Raw genomic sequence first — 15,953 nt, 5'->3', positions numbered from 1 at the left:
TCCCCACAGCCACATCACCATTCCAACTGGATGGAAACGCAGAGCTGTGTCCTGTTAGTGTTTTGCCCCAAGACCAGCTGGGCTGTGAGGGAGGAGAAATGGGCCTACCTTGCTGGGAAGGTGTTTGATCACTGCAGAGCAGCAGCCCCGTCCATCTGCCAGCACCACTCACCAGCCACATGTTCTTTATCACAGTGCCTTTCTGGAAGAGATGAGAAACAAAGGCCCAAGGAGAGCTTAGATAACCTGTTGGAAGTCATAATGTAACAAACCCAGCTTTTCTGACAAGTTTTGCTTGTGACTGTTGTACCAAACTATCAAAAAAATTACTTGTGTGCTATATTTGTTTGGATAATCCTGTGCTTTAGATAATGGAAGCTTGGTCCCTTATGCACTGTGACCCACTTCTAGGGCAAAGGAATGTGTTTCAGAAAAGAGAAATAATGGTCTGCTAGGGCTGTTGATCCTTTACCTTCTGCACTTGTTCCCTGAGGATCTCCACAAGAATAAGAGTTCCATTTTTATCTGTCTTACAGATCTTTAAGAGAGGCTGAAGGTTCCCTAGTACTGTGTACAATGCAATACAACTCCAGAGCCAGAGTGGAGAACATCCTTCAGATCAGCATGGCAAATCTGCATTTTTCACAGTCCAGGCTAGGGTAGTGGTGGCTCCTTCCAATACAAGTAGCTCCAACAGGATCCTTAGAAGAATGTTCAAAAGGACACTCCATTCACCTTCACTCATGGCAAAGACTTGAGGAAATGTGGCTCTGGAGCAAGAAAGACCACATGCAATTTCATCTGCATAAATGTCAGAGGCTTCACTCTTGGAGATCCTGGATATACTTGCTCATGTCTGGTCACTCCTTTCTCCTCACTTCACACTTAACCTCCCTCCTTTTTTTTTTTTTTATTTTTACCCCATCTGCCAGCAACAGGGCAAAAATTCTTTTGTATGGAGAGCAGCTGCTGCATCCCTACCACCAACCCATCACCCACAGTGATGGATCTTTTCCATCCTAAATGATTCCATGATATTATACAGCTCTTCTTTCACTAGCAACAGAAGGAATAGTGCTGGAATAGTGGCTCTCCCCACAAACTTCCTACCTGCCCTCCCAGACAGTTTCCCTGTGAAGCATCATCCCTAACATCCTGCACTTGGCTTCGGGCTGCTGCTCTTTAACTGGAAGACAGGCTTCTGGCATTCCTGGGCAGTGAATTACAGTCATGTTGGCAGCTGCCCTCTGCCCCTGTCTATTGCAATACCTCAAGATGATGCCAGCAGGCCCTGGGCTGCATTAGGAGGAGGGTCACCAGCAGGTCGAGGGAGGTGATTATTCCCATTCAGTTCAGCACTGGTAGACAGACACGTGAGAGGTTCTGGGCCCAGTTCTCAGCTCCCCAGTACAACACAGACTGGAACTTGCTGCAGCAAGTCAGCGAAGGACTATGAAGATGATGAAATTATGAGATGTTTAGAGAGCTGGGATTGTTCAGCCTGGAAAAGAAAAAGCTCAGGGGGATCTTGTAGGGGGATAGAATATAAGGAAATAAAGGTAGTATAGCAAGTAATCTTACCCCAAGGAGTTGCAGCTGAGCCAATTACTAGTGATTAGGAACAGGCCTGACTTTAACAGGTCACAGCTGTAAGCAATGAGAACAAGAGTGCTATAAAAGAGTGGGGTGGCTGGTTGAGAAGGGAATTGGTTGGCTGTTGTGAGAAGAAGGAAGAGGCAGTGTTCTGAGGCGCTGCCTATGAGAAACATCAAGGAGGTAGGAACCTCTTGCACTAAGGACACAGCAATATGGAACCTTTGCAATAGAATGACAACAGGATCTGACCCTTGTGCATGAATACTCAGTGGGGTGACTAAAGAAGATGAAGCCAGACTCTAAGTGGTATCCAGTTAAAGGACAAGAGGCAATTGGCAGAAATGGAAATACAAGAAATACAATTTCAACATTAACTGCCCCTTGCCCCTCCTCCACTTCTCTACTAAAAGGGTGAGCACCCAGACAGGCTGTGGAGTCTCCATCCTTGGAAACAGTCAAAATCTGACTGTACCCACTCCTGAGCAACCTGCACTAGCTGACTCTGCTCTGACTAGGTGTCAGACTAGACAATTCTCTGAGGCACCTTCCTCCCAGCCTTAACTGTTCTGTGATCCTATTTGCTGATTCTCATGTCTTGTAGTCAATCCCACTATCCTTATCCTTAACCATCTTGATGAAGTGTTGTTTGGCATTCCTGGGTGAAGGAACAAATTAGCTCTTCTGCAGCAGATACTCAGAGACACCTGACCAGCAGTCAAATGCACAGCTGATATGGGGAGTAGATGAGAAAAAAGGTCTTTCCACAAAAGGTACTAATTCCAGACAAGGGGATTCATCCCATCTAACTCTGGACATTTGCAGTGTCACCATTTATGTCTGAGTAGTGTAGCCAGACTCCCTTTGCAGTCAACACAGAGAAACAGTCATTTCTAGAGAGTGACTCATGTGACCTATTTCACATGAGATGAAACATGGCCAAGAGCTGCCCTTCTTTCTTTGCTGACTACTGTGCGTACACTGAGGAGTGAAGAGGTCAAGATTGGACTTCTATACTGTAGATATCTTACAACATTTAGGATGAGTCCCACCTCTGATACTTGTGCAGAAGTCTATTGTTGCCTAGAGTAAATTTTTACACACCATAAAATGCAGTCAAATTTGATGAATGTCTCTTGCCTACAAAGAGGACTAAACAAACAGACAACTGATAAAGACAGGCAAACCCCAGAGCACTGCAGATTAAAGGTTCATACAAGTGATCTAGGGGCTGGATGGAATTCTATTGTCTTATTCCAAGACTGAGTACTTTAGGGGTGCAGGTCAAGAGCACTTTGAGTAATGGGACTCCAACTAATACACTGGACCAAAGTCAAGGGCTGTAAACCCAACCCTACAGATTCCTTGTGTAGCTGGGCTCCTTGGAGTCCAGGGCAGTCTAGAGAACTGTTTACTTGATCAGTCCATGCTATTGTTTCTGGGATGGACAGAAGAAGGCTGTGGACAAGATGGCTTGGCAATGTCTTGGATCATTCTTTGCAGTTTTTGCAGATTTCTTTGCATACATCCATCAATAGGATCTTCCAGGGCAGATCTTCACCTCATCACAATGTTGATTGAACTTTCTTAGTCATAAACTATCCTTGGCCTGCAATGACAAGCATCAAGGAGGTAATGTGTGTCCTTGGCAGTGACAGGCCCTAAGCTGGGTCAAAGGCTCGAAGGGCATTGCAAGAAGACACAACCTGTCTTGTTTTTTCTTTTGAAATATGATGAGGCAGCACAGCATAAAACTGTTTTCTCTTTTTGCACTGTCTGGCACACATCTGGACAGCATCTAGACAGAAGACTGATCAGACTTGGCAGAGGTGGTTTGGCTGTGCAGCATGATGCCTCCATGCACTATAGGAAGCCAGACTGCATTGACATGCTGTGGTGGTGCTGGGGTGCAGTGTGGTCCTCAGTGCCTCAGCCAGCCAGTCTAGGAGCTTGACCCTAATGCTGCACCAAGGGCTCTGGGAAAAGGCAGTATAGCTCCAGATTGCATCAGGGAAGTGATCTTTGGGCAAGATGCTTAGCCCCAGGATTTCTCAAGGGAAGCCACAACTTCTAGAGAGCTGCATCATTTTGGAATGTTAACATTGTAGAAAAAGAAAGGATTGAGAAAGAGTAAATAAAGTCAACTGCCAAGAAAAATAACACGCAAAGTGTGAATGAAAATAGTTCATCTCAAATTAAGTACTTCAAATCCCAATCTAAATTCCTGATATAAAAGAACTTGTGAAATTTCTCAGAACTTTGATAAAGACAATAATATGTGGGGTTTTTTTTCTGAAGTGCTTAGAGATGTCAGACAACTATATAAGATTTAAGTGTTATTAAGTGTAGATATTAGCTGCTGTCCTGTAAAATGCAGTATGCAAACATGCTGGAAACTGTTGTAGGATGCAGGGAAAAGGTTGATATTTAAATATAATTTTACACCTTGGCAGTGTAAAATTTCATCATCAAAAAAGTCATAAAATGTTTCTGTCTTATGTTATTTTGGTGGTGAGAGGAAAGTGACTAACGATAACAAAATGCTTGAAATACCTGGTGCTAAGGTTAGCGGCCCTTATTTAAAACTCATTAACTTCGCTCATTTTGTACTGCCTTTTCAATAGTATGAAAATACATTTTTTTTCATCCAGCTCAGCCCAGTGAACAGCAAGACAGGACCTTTTTTTCTCTGCTGCACAAGTGTCCATCTCAGTGGAGATGCATGATCTCCACCTCTTCTTGCAGTGCTGTGATTCCATGTAGGTCAAGAACGGTCCAGCTCCAGAGGTTTTCACCCTCAGTCTTGTCAAAATTCATGTGCAAGAGAAAACTATTTTGGTGAACTTACATTCGTCCTCAGTGAGCTGACCTTCAGATCCCAACATCCGTGTACAGACAGCTTTTCTTTCCTGAAGGAAATCAAGGGCTTGATCAGGCAGGGCTTGAGTACATCTGGCAGTGTTCTGGGGAACTCTACAAAACTTCTTGCCAAGTACTCAGGATCTGATCTGGGGGAACGCCCTTATTCAGAAGTGCACATTTGCATGCCACCTTACCACCTTTAGTACTTGGGCTGTCTCCTGCACTGGGACCTCCTCCTATGGTGTATGCCTTCATCTCATCATTTCTCCTATGTATTTACACCTAGTTCAAATAACAGCTCCAGGATGGGCTTGTGAGAGGAGAGAACAAAATGATCAAAGCAACAGAAAAAGTTTTCAAAGTAGTGTTGAGAAATCATGTGCTGTTTTTCTTTTCTTCATATAAATTTCCCTGCTTTTTCCATTTCTTGGCTAATTGAGCCAAATCATTTATTCACCACAGCCGAACAACATCCTTGTTTCTGATGATGACTGTGTATAGTAAAAACAGCAGCCTTAAATGGGAGAAGTTGGTCATCAGAGCTTCCAGGCAGTTTCAGAAGAGCTACCCTAATTTACAGCAGTTAAATATCTGTCCCCTTGACTTCACTTTGCTACTTAAATGGGTAAATAGTTTCCAAAGCATGCACGACTGCATTGAAAATCTTAAAAACTGGCATTGCATGAAAAAGCATTGCCTGGCTACAAGGGATTCATCACACCAGCGTGAGACGTCTCCAGCACAGGCTTCAGCCTCCAAACAAGCCACGACTGCTAAGACCCCATTCCTCTGTGCCACTTCAATCTTTGTTTCATGATGAGAGGAACCTGAAGGTTCACCCTGGAGGTGCTCACTTCTTCAAATGGACAGGTGAAGCCCACGTGTTTTATCTGGAGATAGCAGCTCTCTGTAGACCTTCTATATTCAGTGTTTCTGTTATGACCAAAGGACTCCTAAAATGTTCACATTTCAAAAGTTATTACATTGATTAGGAGTTCTTTATTAAGAGTTGCACCAAGGAACTTTACCAAACTGCTGTGTCACAGCAGCCCTGATATTTGGCTTACTTAAAATTGGATCACAGAGGATAAATGTATCATACAGAAGAGCCCCCTGTTAAATTAGCAAGATCTAGAAATAGACAGAAAATGCCTCTGAAAGCCAAACTGTATCTAAAATGCTTTGCCATCTATCAACACCCAGCAATGCCCCATAACATTCAACATTTTATGTATTTTGATGACAACATTTTGTTTAAGAAACAACACCTGGAGGATTACCTTGTGTCAATCAGCAGCCCTCTCCATTTCAGCCATTGAGTATGACCAGTGGGTGTCTTTTTTTCCCAAATTATACCCCCTAAGGTGATATCAGCCTAGAGGCTTTGTCCCTTCCCTTGGACCTTTCTTTGGTATTTTTATTGACCTGTCAGCAGCAGCCTCATGAGATCTTGGCTTTGTTGTTGGAGGTAACTTGGGAAGTTGCCAATGCCATTTCACCATTTCACTTGTGCCTCTTTGCTGTCATTGCCTTCTTGGTGGTGTCACTGCCAGGCATCAGAACTGATTCACTCTTTCTGGGGAATGTTATTTTTCAGATGATATAGGCTTAGCCTGGAAAATCCTTGTTCTGGCAATAGTAATTGCCCATGGAGAGGTGTGAAACCAGGTACAGGGCACCAGGGAAGAGAGCAGAGGGAACATTTTAAGTTAGCTTCACTGACAAAGCCAGAGTTCCCTGAAATTATGGCCTCTGTGGACCTCATGCTGTATAAAATGAAAGGGAAACTTAAACCAATTAAGCCTGTGTATTAATTGTGGAAATTCTTACGTGGTTCTAAATTTCCTTTAACAGCACTGGGGTTTTAATTTTTCATTTGAAAGGATAGTTAATTCTCACCTCAGCTTTTTTCCCCCTTTCTTTTGCATTTTCGTGCTAATTCACTCTTCATTTTAAAGTTACTTTCCAAACACAACTCTACTCATTGTAAAATATAACACAAAATGAAAATCCCTTCAAGATTCAAATAAAAGTGACTTGGAAACTGAAGAAGAAAGCTTTCAAAGGGCAGACTTCAGTAGCTTTAATGTTTGTTTAAAATACATGCGCTACACTTTAATTTCAACTTGTATAATTTACCTCACGAAGTCACAATTCTCAAAGGTGTATGAATTCACAGGGAGCTTGCACAAGGCATGAAGTTCAACATGGGGATACATTTTCAGAATTAAAGACGGCTGTACTCAGACCAGGGGCACTGCAGGAATTTATGCTGTCACAGACTTCTTGCAGAAGCCCACTGTTTGTGGAAGTGCATTAGCTTCATTCTGGGGACACAATGACTTCTCTACCAGCTCAGGCCATGTTAAAGGTTGGTTATTACCAGATATGTGAGCTTTTTTTGGATCAGCTTGCTCTGCATCAGATGCAGACACATAACATCATCTTTCCACTCAGTTAGCCCAAGTATAGAGAAATATTTCTGTGCTAGCTTTACGCCTTTTTTATCAAGTTTAAGCTGACTTCAGTATCTTCTCTGTTAGATGTTCTGTGACAAAATGATTCCCTCAGAATTTTTTGAACACATTTGAATTGACAGAATAAGTTCATAAACGTTCAGTGATTTGTATCACGTCGTCATGGCATTTCTGACTCATTATATGGCACATCAAGACTATGTTCAGGGTGATGCCAAAACAAGGCCCAAGTTCTTGAAAAGTGATCCCCACTGATCTGCTCACGAGCCTGGCAGGCTTGCAGACTCAACTTGAACTCTGTTTATATAAGCTGAAGGGCTCTGAAAGAACAACACAACTACCTCCACACTCACTGCCTTTCTGCTTTCACCACACTGTGGACACAACAGAGCTGGATAAAAAACAAAATAAAATCTGAAAACAGGTGTTATTTCCAATAATTATCTGTTTGATGACATGGCTCTTGTAAGGACGACGCAGTGACAGGAGCCAAAGAGCAGGAGGAAAAGCATAGGATCCCCATGTGCTTTGTGGGGAAGGCCTGGGAGATCCTTGCACAAGCACTGCCTGTAAATGCTTGCATGGCCACAGCCACCATCATGTTGGCAAAGCAGCTTTTCTTATTCCAGGACACAAATGTGGCATAAAGCAGGTTGTCTCTCTCCTGAAGACAGATCCCAGAAACTCTGGGTGAGCATCCCCAGGTGCCCTTTTGTGAGATAAAGCGCATCGAGACAAATGTGAGGAGAGACAATACTCCCTGAGGAGTTCTGACTCAGATGTGGAGGAAAAGAGTTTGCTCACAGCTGCTACAGATATGGCTCAGGGCTTGTATAAGAGGTGAAATAAGTGTCACACTTGGGTCATGGGAAGATAGCTACAAGCCAGCTTAGCTACAAGCAGAGATAGCCTGTGACAGCCAGTCACACTCAGTAATTGCATGCTTTGTGTGACAGATAGCAGATCCAGAAACAGAGAGCATGTTAAAACCCCAGAGCATGGGCAGTGTACAAAAATATACATGGGATCTTCTCAATTAGCCCAAGCATGCAACAATGTTTTTTATGGCAGGTTTTTGCATTGTTGCCTGGTTTAAGTCTAGCTGCAGGACTGACAACTGTCTGATATGAAGTATAAGACTCTGGACTGTACTGTGAGTTCAGCCTGGGTAGATCAGTTAGGGATGTGGCGTCTGTGAAAGACTGTGGCAACATGAAATTACCCTTTCTTCTGTGCAGAAGCAGTTTCCTCGCAGAGGCTATGGCTCTATGGATGCAAATCCTGTGTGGGCATGTTCAGAGTCAGATTCAAAATGCTAGGTGATGCAAATTTCTGAAGTTCACTCTGCTGGTTTAGATTTGTTCACAGATTTCTCTGGAAGTATGTTGTCCTGGCAAACTTCATACCATTTCAGCCATCAGCTTCTCATGTCCTGTGACTCTAGATGGACCAGGTACCATCTTTCTTCATCACAACCAGCATAAACAAATGACATAAAAATTGTATTGTGTTATTTTCATATGTTCATTTGTGATCTGGATTAAGTTAGAACTTCTGGGTGCTCCAGTACTGCACAAGTGTGATATTAATTATTATAGCACTAAGGTTAACTTTTCCCCTTAGGCTGTACTGCAGTGCCATTTGAGGTAACTCTTCCCCCAAAATTACTTTCAGGACATGGTTTCATGGTACCTAGATCTCTGTGCAATAACTTGAGAAATTCCCACTCTCACATAACTGCCCACCACTCATTTAAAGCAGGGTGTTAAAGGGAGGTAAAGCTGAACTTGCCAAAAAACAAAGATGGTGTATTCTTTTTTGCTAAGATCAGCCTAGCTACCAAACCACAATACAGGGAAGCCAAACCAGCACAGCTGAAAAAACAGCACAGATGTGGAGCCTGGCAGGGGATGGAGAAAGGTGGGCACCCCTAAAGTGCTGACAGTGCTGACTGTACTGTGCCTTCCCGCATGGTACCATGGAGCAGCTGTGGAGAGGGCTCTGACTCACTTTGCCACTCTTCCTGCACTAGCAGGACTGCTATATTTAGACAGCCCCTGTGTTTCAGGATCCTTTCAATCCAGTCCCCAAAATGCTAACAGACAAAGCCAGCCAGAGTGTGGGCAGTGATGGCCTCAAAGAGTACAGCTGGTGGAAAGCTGCTCCTTTTTGGCCCTTTTGTCACTTACATCATCATCTACATGTGTGACCCCAAGCTTGGGTCCAGCTACGTTCCTGAGCCTTGGCTGCGTGCTGGAACGAGGGAAACCCATCATGTGAGAGGCAGTGCAGTATCCTGAGGAGCAGGAAGTCACCAGCAGCACTGTGTGCAACTGGGCAAGCAGAGCTGCAGGAACATGTCCAGCCCGTATGACAGTATTAAGATGCAGCATGAGAAAACCTGGGTGTGCCGGCAGTGATCACACAGAGCAGCTCTCACATGGAGCTGAGAGATACGGGTGGTGGAAACAGCAGAGGAGGAGAGGAGCCTAAGCTGGAGGGGGGCTGATTGTGTGGCATCCTTTTGTAACTGATCTGCTCCCAGTATGTGTTGTAATAAATAGCATGAGGAGAACTGTCCCCAGCCTCCTTCTGCTCCATTTGCAGCAGGAACACTGGACAATGCAAAGCCTCACTCAGCCCCACTCACTAGCCTGTCCTCTGTTACTTATCACCCTAGCTTGAGCCTCCCTCAGGGATTTTTTCAGCCAAGGAGAGAACCATTTCCCCAGAGTATGACGGGGCACATGTCTAACACTTCACACTATAAAGGAGGTCAAAATCACTCCCATTTTCCACACAGAGAACGGGAGTGGAAGCAGGAAATGAGATGCCCCAAGGCTATGGGATGAATCAGGAGTAGAACAAAATGAAAATTCAGAACTTCCTGTCTCTTTACTCATCTCTTTGAATACTGTTGATGATTAAGCTCATAAAAAGTTAATGCAGTTGATGACCTCTGCATCTCTGGTCAGTGATTAGGGCCCTGGCATATTAAAAGTGGAAAATTATAGAACAAAGACAATTTCAAAGAAGTTAAAAAAAACAGAAGGCAAGGAATTTCTTTTGTGGCTACAACATAAATGTTGGGTTCCCATCATTCCCACAGTGTCTCTTCCAGTAAGGAAGGAAGTTTCTGTAGTTTTACCCCTATGGGTCCACTGAGAGTTGAAATTGGCTTAAACCACAGCCACAACCAAGAGGCAATGCTATGGTTACACTTCCTGCCCTCCACTTAGTTTCTGACCCCTCTGTTTCCCTTTTGTTAACACAACAGCTCAAGGAGAACACATGATGAACCAGCCCAGGGAACTGATCAATAGTAACATTAGAAGTTATTTTCCTTTTGTGGGCTAGCTTTGCTATGAGTCCTGGCTCACTACACAGCTGCAGGAACGCTCATACCCACAACAAGAGATGAGGTGCCATTCAGTAGGAAAAAATGGCCAGAGAAAGGGAGGCTCAGCACCCCTCTTTCAGGGATGCTGAAACTGCTGGGGGAGCTACAACTCCTGTGTTCCCTTCACTATGAGCTATGAACACTTTGAGCAGGAATGGGTGCAACTGTGTCTGAGGATGATGGAAATAATCACATAGGCCCCAGCCTTCTCCTGCTTTGCTCCCCAATGGATGGAGCAGAGTCAGATTTTTTGATGCTTCTACTGAAGTTTGTCATTAGAAACACTGTGTGTGCTCTGTGGGGTGACAATCCACAGGGGTGAAAATGCCTTTCCTTGCATTTAGTCTTCATTATGATTTTTGATGGCTGTCTCACTCTGTCTCACTTCAGGATTGCTGGTTTCACTATGAGGAAGAGTTAAAACAGACTGCTCGTCTTTCCAGTGATTTTAGGTTTGGTCTTTCAACCTTTGGACTTTCAAACTGGGTAAGAACACTGAGGTGGTGAAAAGCATGATGAACATGTGAACCGAGTGGTTTTGGCCGCAGCTGAAGAGGCTTCTTGCTCAAAAAAGCAAGCCTTTCATCCCTCCGCTTGAGTAGGAAGGAAAAGGAAGGTGAGGCGTCATGGTGCTTCGCTCTGGGAACTAGCAGGAAGCTCTCTTGTGGCATTTACTGCTTTATGAAAACTATTTTTTCCCTAAAGTAAGTGGATGCCTTACTTTTCAAGAATTCACAATCTTGTTGCTAGCACTTTAGCAGTCTTTAGTATAATACTAAAACACACCAAAGAACTGAACTCATTGTAATAAAACAAAAACTTAAAGCGGAGAGGAGACACTGTGGTGGAGCCACATCAGAGGTCTGGTGAAATTATGTGTGTTGGTGAAAATATGAATGGTGAAAATGTGTATACAGGCTCAGATCCTCATCTCTAAAATCCTAGGCTGTACTTTTCAGAGGCACAAGGAAGTTGTTTCATCCTGGGCTTGGAAAACTCACAGTTCAGAGTTTGGGCTTGAAAATCTTTCAGCATTCAGAAATACATAGCAACAGTTTCTGAGGTAGTATTAACGTTACAGAAGGGGATTCTGAAGTTATAATAGACATGTGGCACAGGAATGTCATATTCATACTCAACAACAGTGAAGAAAGGAAGGATTGGGAGCAGATTAGAAATGAGGACATCACTATGATGCTGCATGGGGAACCCAGCATGAACATTAGATGGAAAGCAGAAATGGTTCAATGAAGGGTAAATATGGAATGAGTTCTTTTCACGGTATCACTAAAAAGACCAAAACTTGCTAGCTGGCAAAAATCAAGGGGAAAACACACCAGAAGTCTAAAAAATGAACATAATGAAGAAAATGAATAGAAAACGATTGGTGTCTCTTCCAAAACAAGAACCAGCAGGATTTTCTTTGTTCAGTCTAGCAAAAAGTGGTCTCTACACAACATGCTAGCTCAGCTTTGGAACTCCCTGCCAGAGGGAGTAAAAGTCACAAGCATGTATGAATCCACAAAGTAAATAGCCAATCTACTGGAAGGAAAACATAATCAAAAAATATGAAATGCAGTGACACCAAATGCTGCTAAAGAACTCCCTGAGCTGTTGAGAGTTGGTTAGATAAGCCAGGGAAGTATTACTGGATGGTTAAAGTATCCCATTGATCTTCTCTCAGCGTTTACTGCTGGCTGCATCTGGAGATGGATGCTGGGACAGACGGGCAATGGATCTGACCTACCAAGGCTTCCCTTACACATAAAAAGGCTGAATTAAATAAGCCATGTAATGCAAACCAGGCCAATGATAATAAATCTTTGTGGAAATTCACTTTTCAAAATCTACTGCGCCTCTAGACTTGACCTTATTCCTGTGCATGCACTCAGGCAGACACAGTACCAAATCCATTTGAAATTATTTGCCTTTTCCCGACTATAGGTTCCTGTGCAGAGAACAAAGTTTCCTGGTCTAGGCTGGAGTTTCCTTTCTTTGTATCTACACTTAAAGTGAAAATGAAGCATGCCATTAAACTGTTATGGTAATTTATCCTTACACTTTCTGCTCAACAGGTTTGCTTTGTTTCAAAAGTATGTTTCTGTGATACTTATAGCTATGTATATGTAATTTTGTGGTTAAATTAGAAGAGAAAGGAAAACCCTGGTTCCCACAGGAAACATAACCCGACCTCTTGCAAGCAGGTAACATTTTTGCCATATCAGTGTGATAAAGAACTTCAATGAGAAGCAAATCCTGCCAAGGTTTACACCTGTGTGCAACTGCCTGATGTGTCTTGCTCAAGTGAGGTTAATGAGATTTTTCCACAATTCAAATTCTGCTAGAGGATTATTCTGGGCGGGAAGGGGGCCTGAGACAGCTCTATCAGTAAACGATGTGTTAAAATAGGGGAGATGGGTCTGGTTCTGTGGCCCAGGATTTTGTCTCTTTCTGCAGAAATCTCTTCATGAGACACAAATGTTTTTCCTGTGGGCCTGGGGTCTCGGGGCAGTGGGAAACTGTGACATTTTGCTGGTCATCTCACCGGGGATGGGAAGAGAAAATATCCCCAGCGCACGGTGAATACCAGCCGTGACAGACCCACAGTGACCGCGCTGCCCCGCAGAGGCGCGCCGGGGCTGCGGGCCCGTCCTTGCTCTGGGCGCGGGCAGCGGCAGCGTGGGCCGGTCACGGCAGCGTGGGCCGGTCACGGCAGCCGGCGGTAGGGCAAGGGCAGCGAGGGCTGGTCACGGCAGCGTGGGCAGGTCACGGCAGCCGGCGGTGGGGCGGCCGCCCGGACCTGCCACGGACACGCGTGGGGCTCCGGCCGGCAGGGCCCAGCGCCGGGGAAGGGCCGCCCCGGGCCGCCCCCACCCCGCGGGGCTATTGTTGGGCGGCGGGGCGGGCACGCTGCGCGGCCGGTTCTCTCCCCGCCCGCTGGCCCCCTCCCTCTCTCTTTCTCTCTCCCCGCGAGTTTACCCAGCAGTGCTCTGGTGCGGGCGCGTTTCCGCCGGTTTTTCCTGTTGGAGAAGGGAAGGGGGAGCTGTTCTCTCTCTCTCTCTCCTCTCGCAGTATATTTTTTCTCCTCCTCCTTCTCCTCCTCCTCCTCCTCCTCCTCCCCGGCTATCTTTGTCTGGCTCGCAGCACCCCGCTCCAGCCCCGCGCCCCTGCCCCGCCGCCGCCGGGACGCGCAGCCCCTGCCCGCCGGTGCCCGGCGCCGTTTGATGCGAGGGCAGCGCCGCGGGAAGGGCTCGGAGGCGGCGGGGGCACCGCCGCGACGCTGGGCGTGAGCCGCCCCCCCATGCGAGAGCGGGGCCGCGGCTGCCACTGCCGGCTCCCGGCGTGAGCGCCGCCGGCCGGGCCGAGCCGTGCCGTGCCGTGCCATGCCCGGGTGCGGGGCGCATCGTGAGGCTGCCAGAGGCTGCCGGCACCGGCGCCGCTCCTGCCGCCGCCGCGGCGACATGGTGTGAGCCCGCTGCCGCCGGGGACGCGCGGGCAGCCACCGACTCACCCGCTCACCCACCGACCGGCCGGCCGGGATCCTCGGGGGGATCCAGCCCCGCACTGCAGCGCGGGGAGACGGACGGACGGACAAACCGCAGCACCCCTTCTCCTTCTTCCTTCCCTTCCTTCACCTCCCTTTCTCTCCTCCTCTTCCCACCATCCATCTATCTATCCATCATCCCCCCCGCCAACCCCTCCCAATGCTGAAGAGTTTCAACCCGGCGGGGCTGGAGTGAAGAAGGGAAGGGCGGAAGGGAGGAGAGGAGCGGAGCTCCGCGCAATTCACAGCTGCTCCAGGGAGGGAGGAGCGGCCTCGCTATTATTTAACAGAGAAGAAAAAAATATTTAAAGAAAAAAAAAAAAAGAAGAGACGGGAAAATGGCGAACGATTCTCCTGCAAAAAGTCTGGTGGATATCGACCTTTCCTCCCTGCGGGTGAGTGCCGGTGCCGGGGGCCGGGGCGGGGGCCCCCCGGGGCCGGCGCGCCCCTTGTCGGGACTGCGGGGCCGGTGGGGTGGGAGCGGCCGGGCCCGGGCCCGGTGCCGGGGCGCAGGGGGCCGCGGCCGCATGGGGGGAGCCCTCCCGCGGGGGCGGGCGGGGGGACCGCGGCCCTGGGCTGCTTTTCCTTTGTTTGCATGTATTGGCATGTGCGTGGAAAAACAGGGCGCAACAGCTGCACGCCGCCAGCAGCCGGGTTCGCTGGTTGGGCTCTGCCAGCAGCCATCGCCTGAACAAAAATGTAACCCCGCTTCTCTTCTCCCCTTTCCTCCCCCGCCCCTTCTGCCCCTTCCTCCCCCTAGGACCCCGCTGGGATTTTTGAACTGGTGGAAGTGGTTGGCAATGGCACGTACGGGCAAGTCTACAAGGTTTGTGTCAGAATTTCTTCTCCTTTTGTTGTTGCCGATTTTCCAGAGGGTGCCCGGTGCCTGCGCCGGGCTGAGCACACGGCTGAAGGCGAGCCACCCGCGCTGGCCACCGGAACAGTGAGGGGTGGTAGAAGTGTTGCCCTTGTCATTGTTGCTGGCCTTGTCAAGTTTGTCAGCCCCTTGGCTTCTGCTTTTTCGGATGGGTACAAATTACTTTCCTAAGCACCCATCCTGTAATGATGAAATACGCCTTTATTGTCCTTATTCCTCTCTGTGCTCCTTCCACAGAAATGACCAAACCAAGTGGACGCTGTCAGAGTCTGTCTCGGTTATACAAACCCGTCCACAGGCTTACTCAGCTTTGCTGCTGGAAATCCTTATGGAAGTTGCTGCTGCTGCAGTGACTTTAGACAAAGACATTGGCCTTAATTAAAATTGTCACTTGGTGTCTTTATGAGTGTTGAAGCTGTGGAGTTGGGGGCGAGTGCACCTGATGGGCTGTGCAGAGTGACAATAATAAGTGACCAAAGCAGAGAAACTTATTTTGTGGAAATCAGAATTCCCAGAATAACCTGTTTGACAAGTGTATGACTTTAAAAAATAGAAATCAGAGTGTGCTCATGTGGGTGTGAAACTAGCCTACTTTTTCCTTTTTTTCTTCTTTTTGCCCTTTTGTGTGCAGTCAGTGTAACAAACAAATCTTGAGCTTGCATGACTTTGCAGTGAGTGCTAGCTACCAGGATGACAAATTATTTGCACAGACAATACTTGGCTAAAGATTGAAGGCTCTAGCCTTAAACTATAGAAATGCAAGATGCATTTGGAGAGAGAAGGAGAGAGGTGAAGATGCTTAGCTGCTTGTTTGGGTTTTTGGTTGCTTTTTTGTTGTTTTGTTTTTCTTTTTGCTTATAAACAAGGGAGTGTAATTGGTCTGAGTTTCCCTGATGGCAAGATACTGCTGCTTGCAGCTCCAGTAACTAAATAAAGCGCTTTGCTGCCTCTTCTGCAAATGAAACACATGTCAGTTTGTTTTGAGGGCGTGAACCTCAGCCTTGCTGATGGAGAATTAGTCTGCCTGCGCTGTGTATTCGTTGCTTTTTAAGACTTGAGCTGGAATAGCCTGGCTGCTGTTGTTGGTATAAAGCTGGAAGAAAGAATGTGGCTCAAAGGGTCACAGGAGAGGGGGCAGATGAGTAAAAAGCTGCACTTTGACACAACCTCAGCTATTTAATTTTTTTCTGCCATTTCAAA

General features: G+C 46.5%; 1 protein-coding gene and 1 long non-coding RNA gene across 13 annotated transcripts in view; one reads left to right on the top strand and one right to left on the bottom strand.

Moving 5' to 3' along the window:
• Positions 1 to 13,946, bottom strand: part of LOC135446584 (uncharacterized) — a 29,221-nt gene extending 15,275 nt beyond the window's left edge. For 2 of the 3 annotated variants that reach the window (XR_010439841.1, XR_010439840.1), the window contains exons 1-3: positions 1,270 to 1,483; positions 473 to 770; positions 109 to 202 (exon numbers count right to left, since the gene is read on the bottom strand). This is a non-coding gene — a long non-coding RNA (uncharacterized LOC135446584). Of the gene's footprint in view, positions 1 to 108; positions 203 to 472; positions 771 to 1,269; positions 1,484 to 13,843 lie in introns of those variants that run through there. The other variant, XR_010439843.1, reaches the window with a different exon arrangement.
• The window catches only part of MAP4K4 (mitogen-activated protein kinase kinase kinase kinase 4), a 163,499-nt gene continuing 160,891 nt past the window's right edge, over positions 13,346 to 15,953 (top strand). For 8 of the 10 annotated variants that reach the window (XM_064710554.1, XM_064710498.1, XM_064710508.1 and 5 more), the window contains exons 1-2: positions 13,346 to 14,271; positions 14,637 to 14,702. In XM_064710554.1, coding sequence (XP_064566624.1) covers positions 14,215 to 14,271; positions 14,637 to 14,702 — 123 coding nt within the window. In that variant the 5' untranslated portion in view covers positions 13,346 to 14,214. The remainder of the gene's footprint in view (positions 14,272 to 14,636; positions 14,703 to 15,953) is intronic. The other 2 variants (XM_064710546.1, XM_064710537.1) reach the window with 1 other exon arrangement.

The sequence above is a fragment of the Zonotrichia leucophrys genome, chromosome 1 (assembly GCF_028769735.1).
Source record: "Zonotrichia leucophrys gambelii isolate GWCS_2022_RI chromosome 1, RI_Zleu_2.0, whole genome shotgun sequence".
In the NCBI taxonomy this organism is placed as follows: domain Eukaryota; kingdom Metazoa; phylum Chordata; class Aves; order Passeriformes; family Passerellidae; genus Zonotrichia; species Zonotrichia leucophrys.
This window is presented reverse-complemented; position numbering and strand designations above follow the sequence as displayed.